The sequence below is a fragment of the Carcharodon carcharias genome, chromosome 7 (assembly GCF_017639515.1).
Source record: "Carcharodon carcharias isolate sCarCar2 chromosome 7, sCarCar2.pri, whole genome shotgun sequence".
In the NCBI taxonomy this organism is placed as follows: domain Eukaryota; kingdom Metazoa; phylum Chordata; class Chondrichthyes; order Lamniformes; family Lamnidae; genus Carcharodon; species Carcharodon carcharias.
Window position 1 is genome coordinate 160,197,594 of NC_054473.1, and position 22,396 is coordinate 160,219,989.

The 22,396-nt window shown below is 39.3% G+C and overlaps 1 protein-coding gene across 5 annotated transcripts; it reads right to left on the reverse strand.

Moving 5' to 3' along the window:
- Positions 1-188: 188 nt before the first annotated feature.
- atxn1l (ataxin 1-like) lies at positions 189-21,003 on the reverse strand. Of its 5 annotated transcripts, XM_041192739.1 has the most exons (8): positions 20,869-21,003; positions 15,274-15,343; positions 10,720-10,780; positions 9,215-9,316; positions 9,014-9,087; positions 6,797-6,843; positions 3,660-5,539; positions 189-3,334 (listed from the first exon to the last, which is right to left on the reverse strand). In XM_041192739.1, the coding sequence occupies exons 7-8, from the start codon at positions 5,433-5,435 to the stop codon at positions 2,828-2,830; spliced, it is 2,283 nt and encodes a 760-aa protein (XP_041048673.1). In that variant the 5' UTR covers positions 5,436-5,539; positions 6,797-6,843; positions 9,014-9,087; positions 9,215-9,316; positions 10,720-10,780; positions 15,274-15,343; positions 20,869-21,003; the 3' UTR covers positions 189-2,827. The 5 variants fall into 5 exon arrangements, with proteins under 5 accessions (XP_041048673.1, XP_041048671.1, XP_041048674.1 ...); XM_041192737.1 differs by lacking the exon at positions 15,274-15,343; XM_041192740.1 differs by lacking the exon at positions 10,720-10,780.
- Positions 21,004-22,396: the final 1,393 nt, after the last annotated feature.

Below are 22,396 nucleotides of genomic sequence, written 5' to 3' on the forward strand. Positions count from 1 at the left end.
TCTCCTTGGAGAGGAGAAAGCTAAGAGGAGATTTGATAGAGGTGTTCAAAATTATGAGGGGGCCGGCTACAGTAGATAGGGAGAAACTGTTCCTGCTCATCGAGGGATCAAGAACGAGAGGGCGCAGATTTAAAGTGATTTGCAAAGGAAACAATTGTGATGTAAGAAAAACCTTTTTCACACTGCAAGTGATTCGAATCTGGAATGCACTGCCTGGAAGTGTGGCGGAGGCAGGTTCAACTGAGGCATTCAAGACGGCAAGAGATGATTATTTGAATAGAAATTATGTGCAAGGGTACGGGGGAAAAGCAGGAGAACGGCACCAAGTCGTGATGCTCAGTTGGAGAGCTGGTGCAGACACAATGGGCAGAATGGCCTCCTTTTGTGCCGTAACGATTCTGTGAATAACACTCATGGCATCAGCACTGTAATCATTTAAAAGTGCCAAGTGACAAAATGTTTAATATAAAATATAATACAAACAAAGGTACTTCTTAAAAAAATGTACTTTAGCACTAGTTCTAATTCTAATATTCTTTCCACATTACTTTTAAATACAAGTTTAATTAGTCGTATGACAATGAAATAAAACCACATTTTGTAGTGGTGCACCAACTATTCCCAGAAATATACCCTAAAATCCCTCAGTCATTCTTCCCCTGTGCCTAGTTATCTCTTTATCCATCATATCAAAGTTATATTTTTTTTCCAGGGTTCATCTAATTATTGCAACTTTCTACATTGCTTTCATGAAAACACTAATCTTTGAATAGCAGTGGCAAAAACAATAGAACTATCACTGAAATATCTCTCTACCATATCTGAGAAAACAGGTCCACTGCAAGAGGATTTCAGCCACCCACTTCAGCTGAATTATCCAAAAACCATGACAAATTTTTTTTTAAAAAGTGGGGCACAATGATAAAAAATTTTTTAGTAAAGCGATACATGCACAGAACTTGAGCACCATGCTGAGGGGAGCTGAATACCAAGAGCACACTTCTGTACAGTTTTAATATTTTGCACATCTAACCTCATTATCTGCCTAAATATATCAGTCAAATAATGAAAGCAATTACATCAGCTAGATTTTTTTTTGCATTTGCCCATGTATGAACTGCCACTAGTGCAGAAGCATCTAACTGCTCTTCATTACTTTACACAGCCAATCCCCTTTTCACATGCAGCTTTAATTGAAGCTCACTTTCCCATTTCTGTTAAATGTGATTAACTAAACACCACTGTTGCATCTCAAGTAGATTCTAAATATTAAATGGAATCTTGTAAAAGTAAAAAAAGTGCAAAGAAAATGAAGTCACTTAAAGGTAGGTCCAATTTACGTATGCGCCCTTTGGAAGTGTACTGATTCGAAAGCTTTTGTTCACTACCATAGGACATCTTACGATGACGCCTCTATGGCCAGGAGACTTAAATGTGGGTAATTTCAAGCATCAGTAACACCACACAGCAGAGTAACTCAGCATAGGGTGTTCCAGTTCACTTACTATTACACCAGAGTACATAAATGTTTTTTAGTCACTCTGCCTTGGCTGCTAACCAGATTAATTTAGTACAAAAAAAACACACAAAACACCTTAAAACACTGGTATCTCAGAAAATTACTTGATCCTCTTTGAAGGTTACAAAACAATATTCTTAAAACATAAAAAGGAAATTTTACTTACCCTTTTGATTATGCTTATCGTATCATAAACATTTACATTATTTTAAATATCTTAAATTTTAAACCAAGGATAAGAAAATCAATATATCTTTTGACCATGTGTTAAATCCAGCTTACATAGGTCAATTTACTCCTTTGTGAGAATTAGGATCTGTACATTGGACATTAATGAGAAATTGGGCAATGCGTGGCAAACTTTTTGTTCAATCTCGTAGTGCCTGGGACATGCATAGTTCACTTTGGAGAATTTGGATGGGTCTTTCTGGACTTAAAACCAACAAGTCCTGCTCAATAGCAAAATTAATGCTAAATCTGGAAGAGATTAATGTGAGTTCAATTTCTATGAAGATTGAGGTGACTAACACATTAAAGTTAAGTCCTCCTGCACATCAATGACCCTTTGCAAAATATTTTCTAAGAACTTGCACACTTTTCAACCTAAATGTTACCAAAGGGCACACTATAGGGCTCTTTTCAATCACTGTTTTTTGTAATTTCTTCACATAAAATATCAAAATTGCATTTTTTGCTTTGCCAAATAAAATCCCCTGTATACTAAATAAACTGCCCACCTTGAAATCTGTCACGAATAATTTTCTTTAAATTAAGTGATAACATATCAATATTACTTATAATTTACTTTGAAAATTGCTTTTATGAGAATGGAGTAAAAGCCTAGTTTGTGAATTGAAAAAAATAACTAATTTGTAACATTTAATACATTTCAAACACACATATATTGAATTTTACTTTAGGGCCTCAAGATTTCAATATTTTCATTCTTTCATACCGAGATCACCAAACCCAGGCAAAACAAACATCGCAGGGAACAAAACACAGAATTTACCAGATTATTCCTGAAGTTGGAAAATTATTTGCAACATCAGAACACAGCTATTCTTCAAAAATATTTGCATTGTACTGTTAATAGTACCTTAATTTCTTATTTAAGAAAAATCTGTCCTGTCACACATTCCCCATTTGTCATTAATGCTCCAATGGCAGATCCAATATCTCCTCCATGCTGCAAATGTTTTGTGAAAAATTTCAAGAGTACATTTCAATGAATTACTATAACTGGCAAAAGGCTGTCATAGTAGGTGTGCAACTGTCTTTATTTATACTCCCTCAGAGCTCATGCTGTTATTTCCCAGCATTTGAACGTCCCTCAATTGAAAGTTTGACTTCCTGTGGTATGAAGGAAGGCCGGGAGGAAATTTTTGCTTCCTCTGATTGAAAACCATCTCTTTGGAAAACCGGGGTGGACCAACGATGTTGATAACTCGGGTGGCTGGGAATGCCTGTGCTTTCAGAGCCTGCATGCAAATACTGCATGACCGGGTCTTTTGAATGATTTTTAACCTCAGAGTTTCTACTAATGTGGATTGAGATAGTTTCAGGTGGAGCTAGGACAACTTCTGATGTTTCCACGGTCCTTGAATCATGAACTGGAACAGTATTGCTTGGAGAGGACGCTGGATGGGTAGAGCTCCTGCCAGAAGATTGAACACCGAGTGATACACAGACATTACCCACCATGAGTCTTTGACATGAAAGTCCGAAGATGTGTGCAGTCCGTTCTGGATTACAAGAGGACCAACCCTGACCAAATACAAAGAATGGATGCTCTGGAGTGACCTCTACACTCACCTACAACACAGGAGAAAAATCACAATTCCTCAATCCCAAATTAACACATTTACATTAATGAAATAAAAGCAATTTAATTTCCAATGTTAACCATGCAAGTAAAATCTTTGCTGTTGCAAACACTTCCTACACTGGCCTGGCTCAACTTTACAGGAATTTTAACCCAAAAAAGGCCTAAACTCCACTGCATCACCAATTCTATGCAGCAGCACAAATGTTTGGCAGCCATATTAGTTCAAGCAGGAATGGATTAACTTGGTAGCTGGTTTTTGACTTACATTTTTTGCTTTCAGATGATTACTTGTAACTGTAATTCTAGACTCACCTTTGTTTGAGGTTCTCCTACGGAGAAATGGAGGGTGACATATCCAGGACGCAGGCTTTCAACAATGTCAATCACCGTACTGGAGTCAATTTTTAACCCAGCACTAATCTCTGCACTATGCACAAAGTCCTGGGCTTGCAGGTCTTCCACACGTTTCAGTTCCCCATTTGCTAACTGGATGATGGCACCTTTCATAAAGTGTGAAGGAACATGAGCAGGTGGGGACTGCTGGACCAGGACAGGCTGAAGAAGTGGTACTGTGGATTGTGATGTTGGAAGTGGAACCACTGTACAAGCTCTTGTTTGCCCGTCAGGATGACTGTGAGTTATGGGTTCTGTAGAGACAGCAACATTATTAGCCAATGCATCTTGCTCAAGAACAGGGGCATCAACAGGCACTAATACTGGCTGCCCATTGGCTAACATTATTGTTTTATGCAAATGTCCATGCTGATCATCTAATGATTGTCTTTTGGGGCCTGTGGTAACGTGCTGTTGAGCAGGCAGATAGGGAGACCTCGGTAATTCTTCACTGGAACAAAATTCTGCAATGTTTTTACCTGGAATGATTTGTGAGTGGTGTCTTAATTGCTCTTGACATTTGAATGAATTATGTGAAACTTTTATGTTACTTAAGACTTCTTTTCTAACAACCACAGGACCGTGAGATCCTTGAGCACCCAAACTCCCAACTACTTGTTGGACTTCTAGGTCTGTGTCTGGTGTACTCCTCTGTGCTGGAGAGATAACCTCATTTCTTGGTTCTCTATGAGCAGAAAAATGGGGACTGCCTCTTAGGTTCTCCATTGACGAGGCAGAGAGCTGAGCTTCCTTTCTGCTGCCAACATAATGGGGTGCCTGAAGCTCTATAAATCTCTCATGACGTGGTCGTCTCTCAAAATTCTGATGGTCTGAAGGTCCGTCACCTCGGTTTGCAGAGACTTCCAATATAGTTTCATCAGTTTCTTTTTCTTTTGCCATCTGTAGGTTATATCTATTTTCATGACAAATATCTGGGTTTGGCACTGCTGTAGCAAATGTTGCAAATGATGGTGTTAACAGCGAAGGTTGAAAATGGAGTGGGATCCTACCACGGGCCATGCCTTGCGAAAGATCCGCCGTGGTTAGATGAGGCAGTGGTCCTTGTGGAGTCAAACTGTGTAAGGGAGAACCAGTGGCTTTACTATAGGTTTGTGCAGTAGATGCTGCCTGTGGAGGAGGAGTGCCAGCCTCAGCCATCATGGAAGGATATGAAACAAGTTGGGAAAGATGAGAAGTGGGGATGCCCACAGCAGAGGAAATCAGTGGATTTGGCAGAATCCCATGAGAGACATATGGTACCGGATATGGAGCTCCTACAAACTGCAATGAAGTGTGGGGTAGTTGGGTGTAATGCACAGGTGTATATGGAACCCCGTGGTGCTGAAGAAGTGGAGATGCAATGCTATATCCTGGTGAGAGATGCCCCATATTCACCAATGAATGTTGAGCACTTAGTGAATAGTTCGCAGAAGGTACAGCCAATTTGTACATCATACCATACTGATCCACTGCAACTCCTGGTAAGCTTTCACCATTATCAGCTCTGACTCCATATCTCAGTGTTGTTTGGTTCTCTTCAGCAGCACTTCTCGACCAATCAGCATCGGTTACAGTGGTAATATTGGTTGGCAATGTATTATTTTTTAAGACGTCCTCACCTCCGGTACTATTCTGTAGTAATTCTCTTTTCTTTGGTGGCAGGCATTCTTGGTTTCGTTCATAAGCAGGTTTCATATTGTACTCGGGGATATTGTTTTTCCTATAAATATCACTGAGGAATGTCAGCAGGAGAATAAAGATATTCTAGAACTCTCCTCAAACCGCCTGCTGACAGGACCCTAATCAGTCAGAAGAGAAACAGAAAATATGTAAGTGACAATAAAAATATAAGCAAATCGCTTTTATTCTGTAAAATGCATGACACTCTCAAAATAAAGTGTTTTTTTTAAGATTTATTCTTACTGTTGTTCAGCAGGTTCATGGATGTCATTGTTGAGTAACAGAAATTACTTCCGCTTTTAGTAACCAGAGTCAGTATCAAACTTTTCCCAAGAGAATTGAGCCTCTTGATGTACAGTAAACCTTCTTTAACCTCAACAATAGAGGAGTACCTCTTGGGTCTCTAACTGCGACACAAGAAATTGGAGCAGCTGTAGGCCTTAAGGCCCCATGAGCCTGCTCTAACATTCAATGAGGTCACAGCTGAACTTCTATATAAATTTTCCCACCCTATCCCCATATCCCTCAATTCCCTTAATTCCCAAAAGTCTTGATCTCAGTCTTGAACATACTCACCAACCGAACATCTACATCTCTCCAGGTAGGGAATATTGAAGATTCACTACTCTGGGTGAGAAAAATTTTCCTCACCTCAGCACTAAATGGCTGACCTCTTATCCTGAGGTTATGACCCCTAGTTCTAGACTCCCAGCCGGGAGAGACAGCCTCTTAGCATCTTCACTGTCAAACTCTCTAAGAATTTTATATGTTTCAATGAGATAATCTCTCATTCTTCCAAGCTTGAAAATATAGGCCCGTTCTACCCCCAGTCAATCTCTCCTCATAGGACAGCCCTCTCATCCCAGTGAATCTTCAATGCATGTTCTCTAAGGCAAGTACATCCTTCTTTAAGTAAGGATATCAAAACTGTACATAGTACTCCAGATGTGGTCTCACCAAAGCCAAATAATTGCAGCAAGATTTCCTCAGTCTTATAATCCAGCCTCCTTGCAATAAAGGCTAATATACTACATGCTTTCCAAATTGGTTGTTGAATTTGCATGTTAATTCTCTGTGATTTGTTTTCAAAGGCATCAAGGGCCCTCTGAATATTAATATTTATTTGTCATTCACCCTTTAAAAAATATTCTGGTATTCAGTTTTAGTACCAAAGTCGATAATTTCACATTGCAGATAGTGACCAGTACAAATTGGGGTAAGACTCAAGGCACATGTAACTTCCAGGAAGTCAGAAATGAAAATAGAAAATGTTGGCAAGTGCCCAGAAGAGAGGAGAAAGACAGGCCAACATGACAAAACTATCCCAATGCTGTGTTCTGATGAAGGGTCGATACTTGAAATGTAAACCAACCTACCCTCTCCTTGACACTGACAGTCCCACTCACATCACTGGCATCACTTTCTGTGAAGAAAATGAAAGACATAGGCAAGGTCTTATATTACTGCAACCAGTGTTCAGACCAGAGGGCTGAAGAGTGCCCAGAAGAAAGATCAGATACTGTTCCTGAAACTTGCACTGAGTCCAATCTGGTGTCTCTGTTTTAGAGCCTTCAATGTTATCAAAGCAACTCACAGATCATCAGGTCACACTTATGGACAGACTTCTTACATTTGCAACCTTTTCTCTTTTTCCCCTTGTCTGCACTTATTCATTGTTTTGTTTCTGTGGGAATTTTCACGTTTTCCACCCCCCACAGCTAATCGCATATTTTTCATCTTATAATGCAGCCCCATTGCCTGATTGATTTTTTTAACGGTTTAGTGAGTGGGAGTATCTATTGAATTTCTCCCTCCCCTTAATCCAACCTTATAAAATTCTCATTTGTCTATTCATTTCTAGTTGTGATGTTGGCTGTAGCCCCGAAATGTTAACCTGTCTTTTCACTTTACAGATGCTGACTGATCTGCCATGTATTTCCAGCATTTTCTGTTTAGGTTTTGGATCTCCAGCATTGGCAGCCTTTTTCCTTTGTCCTGATATCATTTGATTTGGTAATATATGGAAAAGGTACACTAGGTATTGCGTAAACCACTCCCTCATCTTTGTAATTTAACAATCGCAACATGCAAGACATACCACACTGTAACCTCTCCAGGGTGAAAATCTATTGTTTGAAAACACCAGTTGTCTGGAAGTACTTCAAGCAGACCTAAACATTCCCTCAATGTCATTTTAGTAGAGTACTTTAGGAGTGTAAGCATGAATGATACAGTAGTTGGATAAGGAAAACCATTTTTATTACTGCTTTATAGTGTTTTCTCATTGTTTTATGTTTCAAGTATTCATACCTATGGTGTTTTCTGGTTCACACACTAAAGCCATTCTATATACCAATATATGGTATATTTTGCAGGGACAGAGACTTAAGAGTGCAAAACATAATTTGCATGTTGAAATTCCAGGTCTCCAATAACACAAAATACTATTTTAGCTCTTTCAATCTGGCACTATTTTTCTTGGGCTCGCTTTAACTTTAAACAGCAGCAAGCATGAAATGTCAGGGCTTTGCCTTTCCCTGGCTGTCAAAACTTGGAGAAAATGACCAACTTTTGCTACAGTCAACACAGTGCTTGTATGTTGTATGTTGTAACTGCATCAGGTGAGAAAAGGCAGAACTTTGACATTGCACATATGTCGAAGGTTAAAGTGCCAGTGAGCTTGAGAAACACAGCAGCAGAATTATTATTTTTTAATTCCTTCACAGGATGTGGGTGTTGCTGCACTCCCTATCCCTAGTTGCCCTTGAGAAGGTGGTCTTGAGCCACCTTGACAATTGAATGGCTTGCTAGGCCATTTTAGAGAGCAGTTAAGAGTCAACCACATTGCCATGAGTCTGGAGTCACATAGAGACCACAGCAGTTTGGACAACAGACTTCCTTCCCCAGGGAACATTAGTGAACCAGAAGGGTTCTATGAAAATCTGATGGATGGACGGTCATTGTTAGTGATACTAGCTTTTTATTCCAAATTCATTGAATTAACTGAATTTAAATTCTCCAGCTGCTGTGGTGGGATTTGTACTCGTTGTGTTTGGATCATTAGTCCAGGCCTCTAGCTTACTATTCCAGCAACATAGCCAATATGCACAGTTTCTGAATGAAAGATCTAACATCCTGTAAGAATTTAGATCTTTTTATGATAAAAATGAAGCAATGTATGACTAAAGCAATTTTTTAATATGACCTTATCCCATTTTACAGTATTTAAAATGAGAATACTTTACCTACCTGCACCACATTTAACAGGGAGCTATTTGATGATGAAGACAGAGTTAATGTTTCAAGTCCGTATGATTCTTCATCAGAACTCTACTTAGATGCTGTCAGACCTGCTGAGTTTTTCCAGCATTTTTTGTGTTTGTTTCAGATTTCCAGCATCCGCAGTATTTTGCTTTTAGCTATTTGGTGATGTTAAGTTATGGTTGTCATTACCAAATACCTCCATAGCGCCATAGGAACTGACTTGGACTGGCTTCCTTTATGGTTCCCTATACCAATTGGGAACAATCTGCGCCAGAAACCTCAAACATGTCCAATTAACACACACAGCATCTAGACTGTTCTAATCTTACCTGTGAGTGTTTCTGTTGACACGGAGTGCCCAAAATGGAAAAGTGTTGTGTTTCTGAGAACTGACATCCTTCATCTTGATAAGCACAAGGAAGATTAAATGCAAATAATACAGTATTCATGTAAACAACAAGCAACAAATTTTCAACAGTTTCATCTTAGATTGCATACTCAGTTTTATATTAATTAAGAGGATGACTTACCTCACATATTACACCTTCCATAGCTTATCATTAACTAACATAACGCCAATCATTTCATCATCAGCTAAAGTAGTATCCAGCAATGTGATTTCTATCCTGATCCTAAAAATGAAAAGGAAAAACAAATTATTTTAGCCACTGCATGGTGTAACATAAATATGTATTGTCTGTAATGTTTCAGTGATGCACAATAGTGGATCTAAGAAACTTTCAATTGAGTTGTGAAAAACAGCTAGCAGTACAATTCTAGAATTGTTGGTTTGAAATATTGAGAGCATGTTAAACTAAAAAATCCTTAAATTAAGTAATGATGGCCACAGTTGTGTGTGTAGCGGTGCAGAGAAATTTATAACAATTGGTATTTATATACTGCCTTTAATGTGTCAAATGTCCCAAGGCACTTCACAGAGCATTATAAAGCAAAATTTGACACCATGCCACGTAAGGCAATATTAAGGCAGATAGCCAATATTTGGTCAAAGAGACAGGGTTTAAGGAGCATTTTAAAGAAGGAAAGAGAGGTAGAGAGGTGGAGAGGTTTCGGGAGAAAATTCCAGCATTTAGAGTGTTGACAGCTGAAGAGACAGCCACCAGTGGTGAAGCAATCAAACTACTCAAGAGGTCAGAATTAGAGAAATGCAGATATCTCAGATTGTAGGGCTGGAGGAAATTACAGAGCAGAATGAAGTGAGGCAACGGAGGGATTTGAAAACGAAGATGAGAATTTTAAATTTGAGACATTGCTTAGCCTGGAGCCAATGTAGGTCAGAGAGCATGGAGATGATTGGTAAATGGGTCTTAGTGAGAGTAAGAGTAAGAGCAGCAGAGTTTAAATGACCTCAAGTTTATAGAGGGTAGAATGTGGGAAACCAACCAGGAGAGTGTTGAAATAGCGAACAGAGGCTGTGAATATAAGTTGGGAAGTGTACATGGAAGATGAGATTAAGGGAGGATAAGAATGCAGTGAATCCAGAAGAAAGACAGCATGATAAGTTGAGATAGAGATTGAAATCACTCAGAATGAGAAGCTGCTCGGTGCAGAGGCCTAGGGAGAAAAGCAATGAAACTATCTCAGTGTGAACAAGTCTGTAGTATATGGTGAGCAGTAGAGGATGAGGATTTTAAATGAGAGGTGGAGGGATGGAACAAATGTGTGAGATGCTGAAAGGCGGAGGAAGTGCCAGGCCAAAGTGTGATTTAATTGTAGCCACACCACCACTTTGATGGTCAATTTAAGGAACAAGGCTACTGGCATTCACAAGCCATGAAAAACTGAGAGATTAAATTGTGGGATGTAATTGCTAGAACTCTGGCAAATGTCACAGAAAATGTTTAGTTACATTTTTTAAAAACTGACTTATTTGGTCATCAAATTCACAGCAAGTCTGTCAACATCTTAAAATGAGAACAGATGGGATAGTATTTCCAAATTAGACTCTTCCTGACAAAGGGTCTACATCCAAAGTATTAACTCATCTCAGATTAAATACCAGAGAGTGACCTACACCTTTGGAACTGTATCCAAGGAGAGTCGATGCGCCAGGAGATGACAAGAAAAAAACGTATCTGAAAAATGGAAAAAAAATACTTGAAACTGATGTAATGAAGCATCTTGTGTTTCAAGGTTATCCAAATCACAGGTGCAAAGAATGACCAAGGCAATGATATTACAGAAACTCAGCATGTTTCTGACAGAGATCTGCCAAAGTATGCAAAACAATTCATTAAACAACTTGCCCCACTGTTTAGAGTACTTACGACATCAACATTATTGTCAAGTCTTCAAATTTTTGTCTAATTAGTGGGAAATAATTTTGGGGTTAGTTTTTATTGTGTTGTTACTATCAAGTTAAATTCAATCCACAAAAGGTGGGGGGGGTTTAATTCCTATCTGAGAATGCTGAATAGACCTATTAGCTGAGTCCAGACAAAGTGGGCAACAGAGGTGTGTTTCTTACATACTATATCAGTTTGGGAAGAGGGGTTTTATTAGTACATTTTAGACACATTTGCACTGTAATGATAGAATATTTCTATTTATTGAGCACAGTAGACTTTTCAGCTGACTAGACAACATGTTGCCATGGCTTCTACACTAAGGTTGGGGAGGAGGAGGAGGGGGCAGGTGATGGCAATGTTTGTTTTGCAGCTCAGGAAACAAATCCTCATCACAGGGAATTGGGGGAGGTTGAAAGGTCAGATTTGCCCTTCCATGTTTTTCTGTAAAAAAAATAGTCTACTGTTAGTTGCAGTTTGAAACTCAGAGGCAGAGAGTTCTTATCTACAGTAAGCACCGCACAGTTCTCCAAATACTGAACAAAAACAGAATGACCTGGAAAAACTCAGCAGGTCTGGCAGCATCGGCGGAGAAGAAAAGAGTTGACGTTTCGAGTCTTCATGACCCTTCGACAGAACTGTTCTGTTGAAGGGTCATGAAGACTCGAAACGTCAACTCTTTTCTTCTCCGCCGATGCTGCCAGACCTGCTGAGTTTTTCCAGGTAATTCTGTTTTTGTTTTGGATTTCCAGCATCCGCAGTTTTTTTGTTTTTATCTCCAAATACTGAGTTGGAAAGTGCTAATTTAAAGGGCTAAATTTGTACAATACATATTTTTGATGTCACAAGTAATGATGTGAAATAGCTGAATTAGACTAAAACATATTCCACTGGGTAGGTATTGCATGTAAAATAAATCAGATCACTGGTTTATAACTGGCTTCATCTCACTGCCTTTGGAAGATAGGAGTTCTGAGAATTCAGTACACACAGCTGGCATTCATATTGTTTCAATGCCCAGGCACATTACTATAAACATTGGGAGGCAAAGGTATTGTTCAGATTGTAGGGGAAATGGAGTCCGCTTACATGAGTAACTGGTAACCTGAATCCTACAGAATATCTGGTGCAGACTAGAGATTTGTAACCATCACAGAAATGTACTACTTCTACTTTACACACTTATACAACAATGCAATGTAGTCAGCCTGTTTATTCTGTTCAAACAATCAGACACACAATATAAGCTTTAAATTTATAATCCCTTTATTGTTTTACAACATTGAAAAGATTCAAGCTGCTTCGTCAAGAAAATGTTCATTTATAAAGCTATTCCCCGTCTAGCACTGCTAATGCATTCCTAAAAACGGAATGCTAAACAAAAATGTGCTAAAAGAAAATCTCTTTCCCATAAGAAAACATGTAATAAGGGTGGTTTACCTGTAATTTTTATGTCAAAAACCTATTTGTTACTTTGAACATAACTGGACCCAAAATCCTCTTATAAGCTTACTACTCATCTGCCACTCATCACTTCCCCCCACCCTGTTCGCTGATACTTGCTCATCACCCCCTTCACTGCTTGCCTCTTCTGACCCCCTCCCACTTGCTGCTTCCCTCTACCAACCATGTTGATCCCTCCCCCCTAGCTGCCTGTGAGTGAGGGGGTCAGGAGAAGTGATCAGCGCGAGGGAGAAAAAGAGTTGGGAGAGGGAAGCAGCAAGCAGGGCAGCAAGCTGGAAGGAGTGAGGGCGTCAGGAGAGACGGCGAGCAGGAGGGGGGGGGATCAGGATAGGGAAGCGGTGAGCAAAGCAGCAGTGGGTTTAAAACAAGACTGAGCTTGCGCAGGTCCTATGCGGTTCTCGGTGCATGCGCAACAATCACACTAAAATGACAATGGAGGCAGCACTATCCTGGCAAGTTTAATTATTTACAAAACGTGCCAAAACAAAAATGAGCTTTTAGAATGTGCTTCAAATGGGGGAATACCTGTATCATGACAGTCACTACAATGTTGTAAAAATGCAAGTTAATATAGAAGAAATGTATTTCTTTCTGTTCCCCACCCCCAGATTTTCTCCAGTTTCTTCCTCCTGCAGGCATACAGTTCTCTTTGTAGTGAGAATCCTTCAGTAACTCTCCAAAATGGTCATTATTAATGTGTCAGCTTTGTTAGCGAGCATTCACATATTATTTCGCTGTTTGCCTATGAAGGGCATGTTATAACTGGATTGGAATGTGCCAAATATTTATCCACGTGTAACTTCCAACAGGGATCATTCCCTTACACGCCCCATACCCCACAATCTCCTTCATAGCTCTGAGAAATAGAGGTAATTATGGAACTTCCCAGAAAAGACCAAGGATTACAACTGGGTTTTTTCTGGTCTACATAGCTCAGATGTGTTCTGAGCATATATTTTCATGGAGGAGGGACAAAACACTAGCTTTTCCAAAAATGACTTATTTTGAATGACTGCTCCACCTCAAGAACCAAAAACTAATTGACAATAGGTATTTCTAACAGCCACTGGCCTGCTGCAACTCAGTATAATCCAAATGAAACTGAATAAATTGTGATTAGACTACATGTACAAAATATCCAGAACTATCAGTAATGTATCCCTGATATGCAGATAAGACATTGATAGATTTAAATATCTTGAATTATGAACACAATTCTTCAGCTTTAATATTTAAAGGAATCATCTCCGGATTATTATTTTATTCCTTGAAGAAAGTATCATAATTTAAAGTATAATTCAAATCTTCTTCTAATAGTTATCTACTTCTAACAGTTTTGCTCCTGACTTAACAGAATAAATTTTCAGAATAAGTGGATTATTTTGCTGAAAGGCACTATCTAAAATTAGCTGAGTAATAGTCAATGTGTTCTTCTGCAAGTAGCCTGCACTTAACCTTCAAAAAAACCATGGTTTTGTGAAATAAAGCAAGGTATAGACCAAACAATTTAATTTACAAAAGATAATTTTCAGCTGAATCCAAATTCAACACTGATAAATTATATTTGTTGTTTGTTTGCATAATGGACAGCTGATAAAACCAATTTGAATCTTCCTGCGTTAACCTCAACTAGGGCTAAATTACATCACGTATAAACTGTATTCACAAAAATAGGCCAAGAATCACCGGATCTGCTCTTGCAGATACACAATCTATGTTAAGTGTATCGAGCAACATTTAAACCTCAAAACCAGAAAGTAGCTCTGGCAACATATTTACAACACAGCCGAAAGGAGTCAAAACTAAATTTACAGTAACTTATATTATTTTTAGAATCAATCACTAAAATAAAACTGAGATTTTAACGCTATCTAAATGCAAGGATCTCTTCACACCAATGAACATATGGGTTAAATGTACAACTACCATACTGTCTGATGGACACTATTTTTACCATTTGATTAGTATTTAAAATCAAAAGAAAGAACTTGCACTAATACACTGCCTTTCACATACATAGGACAACCCAAAGTGCTTCAGTGTAGGCACTGCTGTCATAGAGATCAATGTGACAGTCAATTCACACATACCAAGATCACACAAATATCAATGAGAGAAATGACTAGGCAATTTGGCTTGTTTAATGTCTCACCTGAAAGGCAACACCTCCATCAGTGCAGCACTCCCACAGTACTATGCTGGAGTAGCAGCCAAGATCATGTATTCAAGTCTCTGAGGTGGAGTTTGAATCCATAACCTTCTGACTCGGGAGCCAAGGCTGGCAATAATGTTTCTCTTCAACAAACTGGTTTCTAGAGTGCAGAAAAAGAGTGGCCTAACAATGTGACCGTCAATTTCCTGCATACTTCCAAAAAAGGTTTGCAGGAAATATTGAGAGGTTTTCTCAGTATGTAAAATCTGGATGGATAGAATTTGGGTTTAAACTGACAATACAAATGATTGTGGATCAACGCTTCCATCAGAAGTTAACAAAAAACTTTGTGAAATGGATACAAGTAATTAGAGTTGGTATATTTTAGTTTGAATTTCCTGCTGTCAAATGGAATATTAACACGAGTGAAAAACAGGAGGCAGCGGATTGGCCATTCATTGTACCCCTATAGTATTTTTCTAAGGGTACATAAAAGGCATATCCTCTGCTCAAAGTGGAATTTCATGAAAATGGTCCCTCATGCTGGCTTTCTCTCTCACTCGTACTCACATTTACACCCAACTGACCAAGACTTGAGTCAAGCACTCGTGTGCCAAGTGCAGCATGAGTAGATGCAAGGTACAGCTCGTTGTGCATGAAATTATACCTTAACTCCAACTCCAGAAGAACATGTTGCTGGTGGGCAAGAATACACAACTGCAGTTTGTTCAGTCTGTCTGAATATAAACAATGAAACATGCAGTGAGGCAACAGAACATTTTTATATTCATTAATGGGATGTGAGCGTCACCAGCAAGGCAAACACATATTGCCCATCTCTAACTGCTCTCGAGAAGTTACAAGGATAGTCACAATTATTTTTAATAAACTATACAGTTTAATTGGGAGACCTGCACTATATTGTGCGGTATTAAACCACAAGAGGTCACATAATTAGTCTTAAACTAATCTAAGCCAGGATGGCAGTAATGGTATTATAATTGGTCTCCCAGAGAGGGAATCATCAACAATGGCTCCCACTGTTGACCACTGTCCTATGAGCACTAATGAAAATAAATGTGGGTGGATGCTAGTTAAGGACAGGATAGGGCTGGCCTGTGTGTCGTCCACAATTAAATAATTCTGCCAACAATTCCAATCCACCTTCCTTTCTCTTTGGAAATCTGCTTATATTCGTTCATATCCCAACATCAGGAAAGGTGATCTCAAGCCTTTCAAACTACTGCTCAAATACTCTTACCTCATCACTATCTAAATTTATGGAAGCTGTTAATTCTCCAATTATCCATTACCATAAAAGCTCTGGCTTAATCCCAATCAACAGTCTGCTTTCCAGCATGGCAATTCCATTGGTTATTTTGCTTCCCATATTATTCACTATTGGAATTCTGATTTCGAACATCTGTGAAAAATGATCTGTCTTTGTTTTAGTCATCTCAAAGGCCTTTGATAGGGTCTAGTATAGAGAATTTCTCGATAGGTTACTGTCACAATAGCTCTGTATCATCATATCTAATTCCTCCCAAATCACTGCATATACCATAGCTAATTTCTCCTCTGACTCTGTCATTAACTTGGGGGTTTCCAACACTTTTTTCCATACCTCATTCTATTCTTCCTTTTAATTAATGACTTCCTCCATTCATTATACAACCCTACCCACTGTGGTTTCACTTCACCTTCATCAACTTCCTTCAGATTTCTTGCTCTCATCATTCATATCCTAAGGTCCTCCACACAAGTAATGAATTATTAATTCTTGATCACCTTGTTGCACCTACACATGGCAACTAAAAGCAAGTTTCTTTCAATCCCTCAAAGACAGTTTCTTCATGTTTCTCAAAAGCCTTGCTCCTCACCTTTGACAGCTCCACCTTTAGTCCTTTCTCTTCTATTGCCACCTTGAATTTACTGTTACTTCCTTCCACACTCCCTCTATTACAAAACTGAAGAAGTTGTTTCCTTTTTCAGGCCAAACATTTTTCCTCTCAGCAACTCTAAAGTCTGGTTGAAATGCTTCATAAAGCAGAGTCCATCAAATCTTTGAATACTGTATCTATATCTACAAGAATATTCTAGCATTTCACATTAGAAAAAACTGTCATCTGAAAAGTGACAGCCCCAAATTCTCTCTTTCCACTGCAATTGTTCAGGTCCTTGTCTAATTTAATGGCATTACCAATGGAAAGAAAGTATGAGAGATGATATTCAAGCTGATCAAGAACAAATTGCAGGACCTGACAGGATACATTTAGAGTTTCTGAGGGAAAAGTAGAAGAAATGATGGAAGGGTTGTATTGTGAGTAGATGTGTGCAAAAGGATTGAAGAGCAACCAGTATACACCCAGTTTCAAAAAAGGGAGGCAGAAACTTAGGTAATTACAGGCCAGTTAATTTAACATTGATGGCAGGAAAGATTTTGGAAGCTTTAATCAAAGATGAAATTGCGAAAGACCAAGATGAAAAGGAAATTATTAGGAGTAGGCAACATGGATTTCAGAAAGGGAAATCATGCAAAGACCAACTTTGAAGAGGTAATAGATAAGGCAGAGAGGGGAACAGAGTTGATGTGTTGTACACTTTCAAGAAGTCATTGACAAAATATCACATAAGAGACTGCTGGAGAAGATTAAGGGATATGCAATTATGGAAATGGTAACAAATTGGACTAAAAGCTGGTCAGAAGGAAAGAAATAGAGAGTCAGAGTTAACGTCACTTTCTCAGGTTGGTTAGATGTGGATAGCAAAGTGGATGTTCTGGGACCATTTCTGTTCACTGTGTCCATCAATATTTTGGATATAAGGCTAAAGAGAGGTGACCAAATTTGCAGAAGCTACTAACATTGGAGACAATGTAAATAATTCTGAGAGCCAAAGAAAACTACAAGGACGTACTGATAAGATGGTGGAAAAGGAAAACTGGATGAAATTCAATGTCCGTAAATGCAAAGTAGTACATTTTTCTAAAAGAAATAAAAGTAATAACTATACTTTGAATGTGAGGTGGGTGATGTGGAGGGGTAGAGGGATTTGAGGATTCACAAGATATTAAAAATAGCACATCTAGTAGATAAACCATAAAAAAAGCTAATGAAATACTGCAATTTATAGCAAAAAGTATAGAACATAAAAGCTAAGATCAAATGATCAATCAATATAAAACCTTTGAAGGTCCATAGTTGAGAATCCTCCACACTAGTGGAGGTGTGTGGAGGCAATAAGAGGGGGTACAGCACTGGCTCACTAGGAAGCTGCCAGGTGTGAGGAAATATAAATATGAAGAAAGGCTTGAAATATTGGGCTGTTTTTGTTAGAACAGAGAGAAAGAGGTGTTTTGAGATATTTTAAATTATGAAAAAATAAGACAGAGAAAGGGTGGCAGGACCTTCGGGGAAGATAATTTGTCACCCCTACTTGATCTGGTCATCATGTAAATCCAGTTCCACACTACATGATTGACACTTAATGCTCTCAGGGCAACTAGAGATGGACAAGAAATGCAGCCTTGCTGGTGTCACCCACATAAAACAAAGTAGATAGAACTACACTGGTGAAACTAGAATAAGAAAACATAGGTACAGGATTAAATGTATGAAATATAGAACAGAGAGCAAGAAATTTTTTGTACTTAAGATTCTGAGGCTGTGGAATGCACTGTCAGAGTTGGCGATTGAAGTAGAGACTGCATCAATTTACAAGATTAGTTTAGATATATATTTGAAGGAAAGTGAGAGGAAAAAGGGATAAGGGATTGGGAGATAAACACCATGACATACTGATATAAAAACATAATACTGCGGATGCTGGAAATCTGAAACAAAAAAAGGAAAATGCTGGAAAAACTCAGCAGGTCTAACAGCATCTGTGGAGAGAAAAACAGAGCTAACGTTTCGAGTCCATATGACTCTTCTTCAGAGCTAAAGAACAGCTCTGAAGAAGAGTCATATGGACTCAAAATATTAACTTTGTTTTTCTCTCCACAGATGCTGTTGTTTCTGCTGAGTTTTTCCAGCATTTTCTGTTTTTGCACCATGGCCTGCTGACTGGGCTGAAATGCTGGCTTCTGTGTTATAATTTCTACCTAATGCTACACCAACCACTTGCATTTAAATAGCATCTTTAATATAGTAAAATGTATCGAGTGTTTCATGGAAACGTTTAACAAACAAAATTCGACATTTGAATCACATAGGGAGATATTAAACCAGGCAAAGTATCTTAAAGCAGGCAAGAGAGGTAGAGAGACAGAAAGGTTTAAGGATAATATTCTAGAACTTAGAGCCTAGGCAGCTGAAAGCACAGTGCCCAGTGGTGAAGTAATTAAAATTGGGGGTGCACAAGAGATCTCAGAGGGTTGTAGGGAGTTACAGAGATAGAAAAAAAGAAAAACTTGCATTTATATAGAAACTTTCACAATCACCGGATGTCTCAAAATGCTTGACAGCCAATGAAGTACTTTTTTTGAAATGTAGTCACAGTTGTAATGTAGAAAACACAGCAGCCAATATGCGCTCAGCAAACTCCTACTAATACCAATGTGATAATAACCAGATAAACTATATTTTGTTGGCTGAGGGGTGAATATTGGCCAGGACACCAGAGAGAACTCCCCTGCATGGTTTCAAAATAATACCATTGGATCTTATACATCCACCCAAGCAGGCTTGGTTTAACATCCCCTCGGTACCGCACTGGAATTCCAGCATGGACTTTTGTGCTGAAGGCCTGGAATAGGACTTGAACCCAGAACCTTGTAATTCAGAGGCATGCATGCTTCCAACTGGGTCACTGCTAACAGATAAGGAGGGGAAAGGTCAAGAAGGTGATTAAAAACCAAGGATTAGAGTTTTAAAATTGAATGTTGCTTGACCAGAACCGGAATCTTTGAACAGGACTTGCAAGTTAGGACATGGGCAGCAGAGTTTTGGCTGCGCTCATGTTTACAGAAGGTAGAACGTGGGAGGCTTGACCAGAGAGCACTGGAACATCTAGAGGTAAAAAGGCATAGGTGAGCATTTCAGCAACAGATTAGCTGAAGAACAGGTGGAGATGGGTGACGTTACAGAGGCAGAAGTAGGCATCTTGGTGATGAAGTGCCTACGTGGTGGGCAGCTCATCACAGAGTCAAATATAACACCAAGGTTCTGAATGATTAGACAGTGGCCAGCGAGAGGGATGGAGCTAGCGGCAGGTACTGAAGGTCACGGCTTTGGTCTGCCCAATAATTAATTGGATGTTGGACAAGCAATATGGCCAATCAGACACAGTGAAGGGATTGAGAGAGGTGGTGGTAGGTTTTGTCAATATATATATATGGAATCTAACCTGTGTTTTCAGATGATGTCCCCAAGGGACAACATGTAGATGATAAATTGAAGGGTGACCAAGGATAGATCCCTGAAGGGCTTTAGGTTATGATGCAGGAACAGGAAGTGAAGCCATTGCTATAATTTTATTGCCTTAAGCTGTAACTTTATTGTTCTCTCAGAGATCTGAATGTGCTCTATTGCACTCTCTTCCTATCTTCCCTATATCATCCACTGTGATGAAATCAAGACTAATGGTGTAGTTTCTCATCCTAACTATTCTCTCCTATCACTCCACTTCATAACTATAGGACTCCTTGCTCACTCTTGCTCTACAAATGTCAGGTTTTTGAAGACTTAAAAATATGCTGAGCAGTACTCCTTTCACTCCAGCAGTTCACTGGTACAAGTGGCCAATGTGTTCTGCTGGACAGGGAATGTTGGTGGGTTGTTCCTCAAATTCAGTCCTCACAAGACACCAACTTGCATGTATTTGTCAACAGAGCAGATCTGGCTGAATATCCTCTCCCTAGTTCTGAAGCCAATAGTAGTATCCCTATTATCTTCCTTACCAAAAGCTAAGCTTAACACTGGCTAGAAATCGAATATGCAACCTTCCTGGCTTCTACAACACAGAACATACTAGCCAGTGTCCCTACACACAGAGTCATTAGGAGATCATGGTGGGAATCGCCTTTAATGGCTTTGTTTGCATCATTTAAAAAAAATTACAATGCTCAGAACAATTTCTTTATTTAGTGTTTTGAAAGAATGCCCAGCCACTATTTCTCTAACCCTAACTAAACATGCAGCATCTCTCAAATTTCAAAGTTACACCATTGACAGGCCCAGCAGGAAACTGGATTCTTCCTACAGGTTTCTAAACTTCAGCAAAACAGGCTGGAAGACCCCATTCTTTAGTTGTTATTCTTTACCTGCAAATCTCATCCTGATTCCAGCAGCCTCCGCAAATTCACTGGCTCTTCCCCCTCCGTAGCCGAATCTTAGATTTTCTTTCACCTGAAAATTAAGAAACTCAACAGCAGAAAAAAAACTTTACAGCGACAAACACCATGGCGCATTCTGATGGCGTCACACAAGGCGCCCGGCCTGAGAACGGCGGCCGCGGTCCTCCATTGACAGCGCCACCCTCAGCATGGGAGGATTGCATGAAAACTACAGACTGCAACTGGGAGGTGAAAACTACCTGAAGCATCGGTGTTCCCCCAGCAAAGGAAGGCGAATAGTGTGGGTTGCTACAGAGCTGGGTGAGTGCTGGAGAGGATGCTGTGACATTTTGTGGGAGAGAGTAACATAGTTAACGATGCTGCCAGACCTGCTGTGTTTTTCCAGGTATTTCTGTTTTTGTTTTGGATTTCCAGCATCCGCAGTTTTTTGTTTTTATAACATAGTTAACCTGTCGGGCCGATCACCTAACTGGAAAAAGTTAGAAATGGAACAGATGGTAGGCTACAGAGGTGGAGGTGGCAGAAATGGCAAATGCCACCAACCAAACACATCTTCTCCTTCCTTTTCAACATTTCGAGGGGACTTTTTAGATCATATTTTCTACCCCCATTTTGTTTCCTTTTCCTCTGCTTTTGTTTTTTTTCCTCCTTTTTTCCTTTCTTTGCTTTCAGATGGCAGCTTATGATTCTGTCATTCACATCTCCTCTAGACACATCTTTTGTTTCTTTACTTGTCCCATTACCACTCCCTTTGCTCTGCACTGAAGAAGGGCCATAGGGACTCAAAGTGTTAACTCTGTTTCTCTCTCCACAGATGCTACCAGACCTGCTGAGTTTTTCCAGGTATTTCTGTTTTTGTTTTGGATTTCCAGCATCCGCAGTTTTTTGTTTTTATAACATAGTTAACCTGTCGGGCCTATCACCTAACTGGAAAAAGTTAGAAATGGAACAGATGGTAAGCTACAGAGGTGGAGGTGGCAGAAATGGCAAATGCCACCAACCAAACACATCTTCTCCTTCCTTTTCAACATTTCGAGGGGACTTTTTAGATCATATTCTCTACCCCCATTTTGTTTCCTTTTCCTCTGCTTTTGTTTTTTTTCCTCCTTTTTTCCTTTATTTGCTTTCAGATGGCAGCTTATGATTCTGTCATTCACATCTCCTCTAGACACATCTTTTGTTTCTTTACTTGTCCCATTACCACTCCCTTTGCTCTGCACTGAAGAAGGGTCATAGGGACTCAAAGTGTTAACTCTGTTTCTCTCTCCACAGATGCTGCTAGACCTGCTGAGTTTTTCCAGCATTTTCTGTTTTTGTTTTGGATTTCCAGCATCCGCAGTATTTTGCTTTTGCCACTCCCTTTGGCCTTGCTCCATGAAACCTTTTACCACTTAACCTCTCCTGCCTTCCACCCTCTCACAGAATTTCCCCTTTGTTCCTTTTTCCACCTTCTCCCCTTTCACTTGCTGAAAACCTATCACATCTCTATTTTTGC